Genomic DNA, 11,878 nt, shown 5'->3' on the forward strand with positions numbered 1-11,878 from the left:
CGGACAAAGTAGCCTCTTGCAATTTGACAAAGTGTATATGGAGTGTGTCTATGCCGATTACTACCGCGTACTTCTCATGGTTATACAAGTATATAGAAATAAAAAGCGAATGCAAGCGGTACACTTGGTTGGGTCGTCCTTGAATGTGTGTCAATTGCATGCTTGTTCCGTGGAGAGCCCAAAAAACCGTGTTGCAACGGGCTGTTGCTGCTCCATGACAATATATCATACATGATAGATGGAGAGCAGCATTTGATTCCTAATTAGACGTGACATGGTGATGCCTCCTACATCGCCAATTTCCATTAAGATGACTTGAGTGTGGTCAAGATCTCTCATCCTCAGTGTTCCAGGAATTAAAACAGTAGCTTGTGTTGTTGGAGAAGAACTTGATTGAAACATTAAAGGGCCATTGCTCTTCGTCATCTATCAAACTGTAGCTAAAGACACCGTGACCGCGAGATCATACACGTCCTGAAGATCGATTCAAATATTAAACCTATTCTAACCACGCCCATAGTATGTTGCTCATCACCGGCAGCTTGACGAGACTTCCTTGACTGCTCCGCATTCTCCAACCTAACTAGATGGCAGCGTGATGGTGTGTCTCAAACGGAAGCGCAAGCGTGAGCAATCCAGCGCACATCCACATGGCGCCAGCTACATAGATGGGGACGACACTCCAATTTGTGTAAGTCCCGATCAAGCTCGCACACAAGCCACCGAATCTTAGCAGTGCGGCGGCGAAACCACTAGCTAGACCCCTGTGAGCCGCGGGGAAAGACTCCGGAGTAAAGGCGAAGAGAATGGAATATTCTATACCGTGGAACAACGATAATTGTCAGCGGCCTATGATGATAGAGATGGTAATATCTAGAGAAGATTGCTTACCAAGATTGCCCACGAATCCGAGGACGCATGAGAAAGCTAGGCTAGATGCTGACGAACGCGCGGTTGTATATGCCATCAAAAAGATACCCGTCGCCACAGCGGCAATGGCCATGATGTAGCGCCGACCCAGTCGAGTTTGAATCAGAAGGGCTGCCAGCATCGGGCCAACACAGCCCACGGCCGACTGAATGCAATAATTACGGTACGTGAGGCTTAGAGATGTATAGGAGTTGTCCGTAAACTTCTGCGCGAGATATGTCGGCAAAAAGTTGAAATACAAAGGGTATGCAATACCAATCATCAGCCAGATCAGCCAAAGGACGCTTGTGTGTTGCGCAAGCTTGCGTGTAGCGAAGAGGGTTTTGAAGTTGGAGGACTGGAAGTCGGCGAAGCTCTCCCTAGCAACTTGCACCCAGGATGGTTTATGTTGGGCCGCCTCCTCGGGGTTGACTATAATGCCGAGATCACGGTCAATCTGCTGGAGCATCTCCAGAGTGAGAGGCTCGGGCTTGCCGTTGTAACGTGCGACATAATTAACAGCCTGAACTGCATCAGCGTCACGATGCCTTGAGATCAGGTAGCGAGGGGACTCGGGCATCCTGAAAAATATCATGCGGAGAAAGCAGAATGCAAGCGTAATTGCCCCTAAAGTAAACATGATATATCGCCTACAACAGGTCAGTTTGCAGAGCCGGCAGTCAAGGATAGGCGAGATTTCCTACCAGCCCATATTGTCCTCTTTATGGCAAGTCTCCGGCGTAGCATTTGACGGACAACCAAAGTTGGCAATAAACACCCATCCGATCAATGATACAACAAGCTGGCCAACGATCCACCATGTGGAAAGGGCGGTCAGGAGATACTGGCTGGAACCCGGCACAAACTCGAGGAAGAGCATATTATCGACCGGCACATTACCGCCGGCAGCGGTGCCGATGAAAGACCACAGGACGCAGAAGCCAATAAAGTTGTTGATTCCACCCATGGCCAAAGCGAAGATGCCACCGATGAGAATGGTGGCATTGAACGCAGGCTTGCGGCCTATGTAGTCGGCTGAAATGCCCCAGAAGGATGCGCCAAAGATGAGGCCTGCATTGTAGGCAATGGAGCTGAATGTCACACGTGTCACATCCGCGAACTCCAGCCGCACGAGGGGTTGGATGGTGCCGATGCCTTGAGACCAGCTGAGCATGACTCAATGGTTAGGTCTGTGGTCTGTGGTTTGCAGCTCAGTAGAGAGGGGAAGCAAGACTTACAAATTGTCGATCATGCCACCGAAGCCAGTAACCACAAAGAGAACCCATTGGAAAGAGCCCATGCCAATTTCCTCCATGCACTGGCCGATCAACTCAGACTTCAGGCGGTAGGAGTCCGAGATAGAGCTGCCATAAAACTCGCGGTTGATGGCGTCCTCATACTTCTCCGAGGCGCCGGCTCCAAGCGACTGGTTGTCTCTTGCTGGATCATGGCCAATTTCCTCGACAGCTTTCTTGTCGGCTGCCATTATGGGTTTTCAGAGAATATGATACACGTATATAAGGCAAGATAGAAGGAGAGACAAGATGGCCAGTCCTAACAGCCTTGGTATGGTGCTGTCTCTGGAGAGAGTCGAATCTGAAAAAGAGCCACCTATATTGTTGTGGTGCTTTCTTATACATAATGGCCTAGGAACGCCATCCTCAGCGATAATCAAACCCCAGCACTTGACTCCGTCGAGTGTAGATAACGCCCAGCATGGATAATTCTCAGGGTTCCGGATGCTGAACGATGTCGAAGACCTGTGTCACCGAGCGCAATACCGAGGATAGCGCTAGCGCGTCATGCTTTGCCCAGAGCTTCCCCGTTAGCAAGCTCCGCCGACAGATAGGCGCTCTCGGGGCAAAAGGCCAGCCGTGGCGCCAATGTCCAGGGCTTGCTTATCTGTTACGGGACAAGGCATGCTCCTGTTTGATCTCGGCCCTAGAGCATGAAACATATGGAGGGCTTGTTTGATAAGAAGAAGCCAATGGGTCACTACTGCTGTTCCTATTACTATTACTGTCACTAGACTACTGTACTGCCATAGTACTGCGGTCCTCTCTGGCCACCCGACTAACCACTTACCATGGCACCGCCGATCGTGAGCACCATCAACCGTAGCGACATTGTGCGCCTCGCGACCACCTACTCGGACCTCTCAATTGTGCCCTTCCCGCCGCACAAACCGGTGCTGCACCTCCTCCGCACCGCCGGGCAGGTCGGCACGCCACCGTCACCGTCATGCTCGCCCCCGGGACCTGTCCCGGCATCATTCCGGGAGCAGGCGGAGAACGCCTTCTCCAACCTGGCCGCATGCCTCAAGGCCGGCGGGGCGACGCCACGCGACATAACCAAGATCACTATTTTCGTGGTCGGGCTGGTGCCCTCGCTGCGCGGAGACTTGGTCGAGGTCATCACAGCTTTTTTCAGTCCGGGCGAAGGTGAGGGCGAGGAGGGGGCCGGCGCCCATGCTCCGCCCAGCTCGCTCATTGGCGTTGCTGCGCTTGCATCCAGCGAGTTTCTTATCGAGGTCGAGGCCGAGGCGGCGGTCGCGGTGGAGCCAGAGGCCTAGAGCCAGTGCCAGCTAGCTATGATTAGGAATACTCCTGTGCTAGTGGGTGGTGCAGCTGGGGAATATTGGGAGCGAGAACACCGACAATGCCGAGAACACCGACAAGGCCGTCGATTTGGCAGGGGCCATGAGCGCTAACACGAGGCTTGGGATCCCCCCCCTTCCCTCTCTGGGGGGGTTCGAATGAGATAAGATAGATAGTTCAGTCTTCGTCCCTGGCGAGCTGGCCCGGGTAGCTTCTATCAGCGTAGCGTAGCTTGCGTAGCTCGGGTGTGCTATGGAATGTCGCTTGTCTCAGCAGCGAGTTGATCACCAGCAGGCCAAAGATTGCAGCAGATGGTCGAGCCCAAAGGCAGAGCATAAGCGTAGCTATGAATACCATTCTCATGAAACTAGCCGAAAGCCATTGTGTGTGTGTGTGTGTGTGTGTGTGTGTGTGTGCATGTACACGTACGTGAAGCACGCATGGAACCTATCGTTGGAGGCAACACCAAACCCCTCCGAGGGCATTCTGAAGCTAAATGTTAGCAAGAGCGTGCTGCTTTTGATGGCGAGAGCCTGATGATTGCATTCCATGCGATTGGTCCTCCAAATCTTGTAGGTCGGTCCCAACACCCAATACGGAAAGATTCAAAAGCCCCAAATCCTATTTCGCCACAGTATTGACAGTCGACTGGGGGAGTGGGACAAGCGATCGCTAAAGCTAGTTAGTTCTCTTATGACTCGTTGGCTTTTCTTATCTTGGGTGAGTGGAGGGGTAATTCTCGGCTGGGCGGCTTGTGGAGCGTAGTGGCTGATATTTGATATCGCGACCTTTATACGGTGCAGCGTCCCTAATAGAATCCTCAAATCTGTATCAACACACTTGTGAAGTTGGTGTAAGACGACATCATCTCGAGGCCGTTCCAAGTAGCCGAGGTAGCTATGCTCACTCCCGTCGCAAAATTCAAGACCGCATGCTGGACTTGCCGGAAACGCAAGATCAAGTGTGCCAAGATCCAGCCCTGCCGCAACTGTACCATCGCAGGCATTGCCTGCTCCTATCCTCCCCAGGTCCGGACAGTCCGGAGGCCTAAGAAGGCAACGTCCCGTTCTGTCAGCAATGACAAGAGTGGTGCCGACATATTTGACCGGGTTGGTCGTCTCGAGGCGCTCCTGAACGACCGCCCCCAGTTTCCGCAGATGGACGGGGTTGGGGACGGTGTTTTCGACCCACAGAAGTTCCCCTACGAACAGCTACAAGATCAGGCTGGCGGAACTCACGGCATGACGCCAACAAGTGCCAGCGGCCAGCCTCATCCATCACCTTCTTCTACTAATGCGTCTGCATCACATCAGGAAGATACGGACGAAGACCAGGATGAGGATGACGAGTATTGGAAGAAGCTCGAGGAAGAGTGTGCTGGCAAGGTTTTCCTCAAAACCCCGACCTCCGTCGGTGGGACTATGGCTTCTTCGTTCCACGTCTCGTCATTCGATAAGCCAAAGCCAGAGAGTAGCCCAAACGGCTTTCCACTCAATCTCTCGCCCACGACTTTGCGTGCTCCGCTGCTGAGCGTTACACAGCGGCGGGTCTGCTTGCATAGATACCTCGAGAACGTTGATCCCATCCTCAAGATCCTCCATAAGCCGGCCTTGGAGAATCTGATGTCAATGAGTGACAGGAACACTCCAATGTTATGTGCCTCCGCAAGGGTGTTAATCCAGGCAGTCTGCTTATTGTCCATTACTTCGATGTCGGAAGAGGAGGTCTTGGTCAACTTCGAAAACGACAAGCAGTGGATGCTAGAGAAATGCGCGGCTTCGACGGAGCAGGCGCTCGTGGAGGCGAACTTCCTCGTCGCGGACGACTTGCGCACGTTGCAAGCCCTCCTGCTCTTCCTGTACTATCTGAGATATAAAGGAGATCCGAGGCTCAACGCCCTATCTGGCGCGACCATCAGCCTGGCCAGCCAGATGAAGCTCAATCGCGACGGTACCGCGTTAGGACTCTCGCGCCTCGAGGTCGAGTTACGTAGGCGTCTGTGGTGGCAGTTGGTCAACCTCGTCGACCATCCTGACAACTCCACGCTTGGATGCTCGCCGCTAAGCGGTATCGCTGCCGACACCGAGCTGCCATCAAACATTAACGATTTCGAGCTCGAGCGCCAGGATGCGCCTTTGGGCGAAAAGCATGGTGGTTTTACAGACTTCAGCTTCTGCCTGATGCAATACGAAATCACCCGCGCATTCAACCAAATTAAATCAGAGAGTAGTGCCCACCGGGATGCGAATGCTTGTGGCGCTGAAAAGCGTCTACATTCGGTTCGTGAGATTCTCGAGTTGAAATATTTTCGGGACGAGACAACAGATCTCCCCATTAGAAGGTTTGCCGCCGACGTAGTCGCCATGATCCTGGCCAAGCGTCGTATCCTGATGTACATCTCACTGGACGAGGAAAATGGTGGCGGTAGTCTGCCGCCCAGAACCAGAGACCATCTATTCCTACTCGGTATTCATGTGCTCGAGCTATCGAGGCGGTTACAGACTAACGAGACCGTCAAGCGCTGGCGTTGGCTTAGTACCACCTACTTCCAGTGGTCGGTTGCGACATACGTAGTCCGAGAGTTGATGTCCCGCCCGTTGAGCCAGGCAACACGTCGCGCTTGGCATGCTATTGATGGTATATGGGACGACTGGCCCGAAGGGACACGCAGCTCACCGCGGGCATTAGTGCTGAGTGGATTGATTGAAGAGGCTCTGCGAAGGCGCGAAGCACAGCAGAGGAGCAGATCCCTGGACTTGTCGATGCCGTTAGCGGCTGAGACCTTCACACAGATGATGCACACGCCGTCTATTCCACAACAGCAGCAAAGAAGACCAACGGCTGAGGGGCGAAGAGGGAACAACATGGAGTGGATGGCAAACCCTGGGCTGGGAATGCTTGAGCATCCATCACTGCCGCCAGCATACCCATCGTTTGACATAAACAGTTTTGTCGATTCATGGGCTTCTATGGACGAAGGATTGTTCCCCTGGGGCTCATAGTGAGCTTGGGATGGATACAATCTGGCGTGAATATAATTCAGTAGAATATACCCTTTGATATTTGTTTCTTTGTGAAGCTGTTGCTCTAGATCCTATGATCAAGTCACCCTCAAGAGTATATCAGGCGGCTCAGGATATCTTTCCGAATCAGGAAGACCTTAGGCCTGTATATAGCATCCTGTATATAGCCACTTGGACCTGGCAATTCAAGCTACCGTGAACCCTTTGAGTTGATGAAAAGCTAGACATAACAATTTCCTGCACCAACAATACTGGTCTCTCATATTCAGCGTCGCAAGATCCAAAGGCTAGAGGCCAGCAACCTTTTCTTCCGCCCATACCCACGGGATGTGTACACCTGGTGTCGTTCAACATAGATGATTAGTTCGGATGGATCATTTATACGATCGATATTCCGCTCGACTCGTCAATACGGTCAGTCTACTCTATCCCATTTCAGCGTATACAGCGGGATATTGTATGAGTCTTTTAACCCAAATATCGCAACGGTCCCCAAACGCGGCGCTTCCGTTAAGGCTGAAAGGAGCTTCCCACGGTGACTACCCTGGTTTCAGCTCAGGCTCTAATGCATGGGCAAGGGGGCTGGTCTGTAGCGGCTACCTGGCGAGGCCTAGCCACCAGACTGGTGAGCCACAGGTGGAGTCTGCCGATCAGGGCGCGAGGCCGTTACTGTCTTGATCCGACTTCCTACCCTATTGACAACGATCTCGCGCTTGTGGCCGCTTTTTGAGATGAGGTGGATGTAGGCCGGCGACGAAGGAGCCTCAGCCGTATGCTGAGAACGTCACATACTGTACTAGAGTTTTCGTCGTATTTAGGCATCTGCTAGGACCCCTACTCTCAAAACTCTTACTATGTATTTCTAAGTGCTGCATATGTTGTGAAGTGCTCATTTTGTATGGTTTTTTTCTGGTTTTTTTTATTTATAAAGAAAAAGATCTCAGGGGCACAGAGTCAATCAAGTTCCAGGTGCACAAAAAAATTAAATAGAAAGGAAGCCTTTCATTGGCGCTGAACTATGTAATTGAAATTCAGCCCTCACGAAGATGCAGGATTTCTAGCACGGATGGACAGGAGTCGATTAAAGGCCAGTCGTTTCCAGGCTTTGGCGCAGAATTGCATGTTTGATTTTGCTATCCAGTGTTTCGTGACCTGGAGATGGGTTGATATGTACACAATGTCCACAAGAGGACAGTGAAAGACAAATGCAGGTTTCAGCTGATCGAGAGCAGTATCGAGAACACGCGAGCTTGTCTCCTCTGCGAGCGTAATGTATGTGAATGTGAATCTGGCCAAAGCGTCTGGTGCCTTCGGGCGTTAGCTGTGACGTTAGTTGTGGTACAGTACTGAAAGACTATTTACAACCATGTTGTCGCCTTCGCTGAACCGGCAGGTTTCATTTCTCGATCTATGTCACTTACCTCTCACTAAAGCTGTATAGCATCATCCCTCGACTTCTGAATACGAGCAACGCAACCGATCCATGGCTAAACGCCCTACTACAGACGTTCCTGTCGACTTAGACTCGTTCTGTCTCAAGCTGACCTGAGCGCAAGGGCTATCGGCGAGGGCTACTCAGCTTGTGGCTCGTGCATTTCAAAGCGTGGCCAAATAAGCCCACGGGTTCGTACGCTCAATTCGATCTTAACTATCTCGAGACTGAGGTGTGACATCCATATACGTATGCGACTAAAGACAATGAGCACGGAAACTAATGGGCTGGTATGGGTATATTGTTAAGTCCAAAGGAATGGGGTTGCCCCTCGAGCCAAGAGGGTCATGACGAAGTCTGGTATCCCCTGACCCAGGAAGTGTGCGGGCTTTTTGCAAAGCAACACGATGCCTCCGAGGCTCCCTGTGAGTACGGCCCAGTCTTAAACCCACTCCTCGGCCTTCTCTTAATGTCTCTTACCTACTCATCAACATCCTACTATATCCAATAGTCGATCGAATTACGGCAACCGCTTAAAGGCTTTGACCGGTTTACATATATGATCTTTCCTCCTCACTCTCATACTTAAGGACCAAAGAGCTAAAACAGCTACTTTATCCACTGAATCGTTATACTTATTTCTAGCACCAAGATAAGGTCAAGTCCTAATCGTATATCACAATTGACGATATAGGCAATTTCTTCACCTTAAAGGTAGGTTTCATCGAATATGACCATATCTAGGATCAATTAGCCAAACGCCCAAAGTTATAGCCCAACCTATCTCGATTTATAGAACGGTCGTTACACTTTAGACAAGGAAGAAGGAGCGGGAATACATCCCGACCATTATCATATTCGGTTCCATCATAGTGAATCTCATAGGCCTAGATACAACGTCGGTAGTCTTCCCATTCAAAGGGCTTAGAACAGAAATGACACTTCAGATTAGCCAGACTACCATGAAGTATAACGCACTTAGAACTCTCGCGCCGGAAGCTGAGCTCGCTCGATAGTTCGAGAAGATCCAGCCGCCATACAGGCAATGGAAGATCATGACAATTCGACCGCAGCACGAGCCTACAGTAAGGTAAGGACAGCTTCGCTCAAGGAGCCACAAGGCAAAAGGTTTGTCCCATTTCAGGAGTTGGAATATGTCTAGACAAACAAAAGGTTTGTATAAGCAGTCTTACACAACCCATCCTCGCTAAATTGCGGTCCTCAAATACTGGCCGCCACAGTCCACAGCCGCTTACCTCCAATCAGGCGGAGCTAAGCATGTCTTGTAACGCCTCATTTTTCACTGTATAGTATTCAGAGCATCCTGAACCGAGCTCAGCCTGACTGCCCAAAGTCGCCTCAGCCTGATCTGGCGCCCACCATCATATAAAGACTTGTGATGGAGCACGGGTTGGGTGAACGACTGGGGTGAGTGAGGGCAACTTTCGGGACACGCAAAACTGTATGACAGCATTGAATTGTGTACTTTGAGACACAGAAGACAGGAGAAGTCTGTAGAGAAAATATAGTTATTCCTATTCTCGTTTTGCTGATCTTTGATACGCTCTCAATGACATTGTGTTTTCTTTCCTTTGTTCTTCATGAGTCATTGAAGAAAAGCGTTAACATATAGTTCCAAAAGCGAGTAAACACAGCCTCGAACGATTCGATGCTGATATTATGCAAATATTTGACTCCACAACATGTCCCTCTGCTTCACCAAGCCACTGGGCCGCGAAACCTACTTGAGAAATACACGTATGAAACTATGGCAACAAAAACAACAGCATGAACCAAGTCCTATAGCTAGGATGAATCATAATTAGATCGTTACCTTTGGACTCCGTGGCTCTACGAAGCCGCCGCCAAAAGTAAGGCTCGTGGCCCGGCCATCCTCTCCGCCCACTCGGAGCCCAGGTATTGCGCAATAGCATTAAGCAACCAGTTGCCTGCATCAGCAATTGGCCATATATTTCTCCCATAATGCAAGAGCGCGGAGTAGTATCCCAATATCACAATGGCTTCAGGTTGTCGGCAGACAAGCAAATCTACAAACTCTGAAGAGATAAGGATTGACCACCAGAAAATTATATGTATTGCGCGCCATTGTGATCCTCCACCCAGAGTCTCGTCAAATCCTACTTGTAGGAAATGAACGGCCTGTCGACACGCTTCGCGGGACCTGTGATCTAAGTGGACTGATGATAACAACATGTCAAGAGCTCCGTCACAGTGATGACCTGTGGTCTTAGAATCGAAAATTGTGGTGCCCCACAGTATAGCAGGCGCAAGTTCGGATTGCATAAGATAAGGTTGTGCGTCAGTCGCAAGGTCCCTCATGCTTCGATGAAGTCGTAGAAATTGATCGTATCGTCCGAGGAAGGATTCGAAACTGCCAGCTCGATTTGCAAGTGTATCTGCTAATAGGTGACGGCCTAAGAGGGACGAGAAAAGGAGCCTTGCGACACAGGAGGATCCGTTCAGTTCGTCCTTATCCTTGTTGAAAAGAGACACTGCACGCGTCTGTAAAAGCATCGCTTCGTGTAAGTATTCGCCATTTCTGGAGCGATTAAGGGAAGCCAGACGGCGAGCTGAGATAGCTAAAGCCTCATACATCAAGTATGGAGCCTCTAGGGCAGCGTCGATCATTAATCGAGTAGGATCAGGGAAGTCCTGCCCCATACCTATGATAAATGTCTCCGTGGTAAAGTTATGTAGGAGCTCTAAGTGCAAGAAATTGACAGTGACGCCATCCTCCACGCCTGTCGTCAAATTGGGTGTGGACGCTGGACTGCTGACTTCGGGCGGTACTCGGAGAGGGGCTCTAACTCTAGAGGAGAGAACTGGCATAACAAATTTGAGAGTTTCCGGAACATAGGCACACGGCCTCTCGGCCATGTCACAATTGGCACATACCGGGCGTCTTTCGTCGCACTCGGTCACGTTAGCAGGATCAGGCGATATCAAGAAGCCAACTGACCCTGATATGACGCCTCTTGCACTCTATGCATCCCGTCCGAGATTTAGTGTGGCCTCGGCGCGATTTGGCGAGCTTCCTCCCAATATCAGAATCAAAACCTCGGGGGGATGGTGACGCCATTGCGTGAGGCAGGAATTGAGACCGCCGCAGGCCAGTTGGTATTGGTGAGAAAACTTTTATGGAAGAGCTCTTTTCGAGTTAGGGAAGCCTCCTACATGCAGGGCCTATTTTGCAATGCCGTACGTACTGTGTGAGCCTGCCTACCCCCTGTCAAAGTCCTTGTTCTTCCACGAGATATTGGACGTCAAGGCTTTTGTGTCTGGTATGTGGATCTATACGCGTATCTAATCGTGCTAATCTAGTCCCATTCAGGGATGGCATACTTATGCCGTGTCGAGTCTTTTTGGAGGGGTACTACAGTGGGTGGCCAAAAGTATCTGCCCAAAAGTTGAAGTAGCTAATTTCGTGTAAGGGTCTTGGCAGCATAATGCTACGCTCAATGTAGTACATCCCTAACCCTAACCCTCGAATTTGCACAAGGGTTAGGGTTTAGGCCGACTACTACCACATGGGGCTTAGCATTATAAGGCCAAGACTTTACGGGAAATTAGCTACTTCACTTTTTTGGCCAAATACTTTTTGCCACCTACTGTGGTTCGCATAATTACGGAGTACAGCCGAGTCATACTAGTGCTCTGATGCTCAGGGGTAACTCTCGTTCTCGCCTCCTAACCCACATTCGTCATACAGTCCCACTAATCCAGTAATGGGCTCGCAACCCTTGGTGATTGGTCGATCAAGTAGATGTACTGCCCATGCCTGAGATACCTGGTCACAGTCACAGGCAGTATTGTTGCTACTTTGCTGTAGGAGCCGGCAGTTGGAATTTTGCACATTTAGTGTCACCAGTGGGAATGTATCTATAGTTGTAAAGCAA

The 11,878-nt window shown here is 50.5% G+C and overlaps 3 protein-coding genes across 3 annotated transcripts; 2 read left to right on the top strand and 1 right to left on the bottom strand.

The window, feature by feature from the left end:
- Positions 1-841: 841 nt before the first annotated feature.
- On the bottom strand, positions 842-2,395 carry UCRPA7_2083 (putative hexose transporter protein; the record flags this gene model as incomplete). Its single annotated transcript, XM_007914652.1, has 3 exons — positions 842-1,490; positions 1,614-2,075; positions 2,148-2,395. 3 exons carry the CDS (start codon positions 2,393-2,395, stop codon positions 842-844), a joined length of 1,359 nt encoding a protein of 452 aa, XP_007912843.1.
- A 600-nt stretch (positions 2,396-2,995) lies between these two features.
- Positions 2,996-3,481, top strand: UCRPA7_2084 (putative endoribonuclease l-psp protein; the record flags this gene model as incomplete). The annotated part of the gene is made up of 1 exon (XM_007914653.1): positions 2,996-3,481. The coding sequence occupies one exon, from the start codon at positions 2,996-2,998 to the stop codon at positions 3,479-3,481; it is 486 nt and encodes a 161-aa protein (XP_007912844.1).
- Positions 3,482-4,405: 924 nt separating this feature from the next.
- Positions 4,406-6,042, top strand: UCRPA7_2085 (putative c6 transcription protein; the record flags this gene model as incomplete). Its single annotated transcript, XM_007914662.1, has 2 exons — positions 4,406-5,972; positions 6,026-6,042. 2 exons carry the CDS (start codon positions 4,406-4,408, stop codon positions 6,040-6,042), a joined length of 1,584 nt encoding a protein of 527 aa, XP_007912853.1.
- Positions 6,043-11,878: the final 5,836 nt, after the last annotated feature.

The sequence above is a fragment of the Phaeoacremonium minimum genome (genome assembly GCF_000392275.1).
Source record: "Phaeoacremonium minimum UCRPA7 unplaced genomic scaffold PA7_03_scaffold_147, whole genome shotgun sequence".
Classification (NCBI taxonomy): domain Eukaryota; kingdom Fungi; phylum Ascomycota; class Sordariomycetes; order Togniniales; family Togniniaceae; genus Phaeoacremonium; species Phaeoacremonium minimum.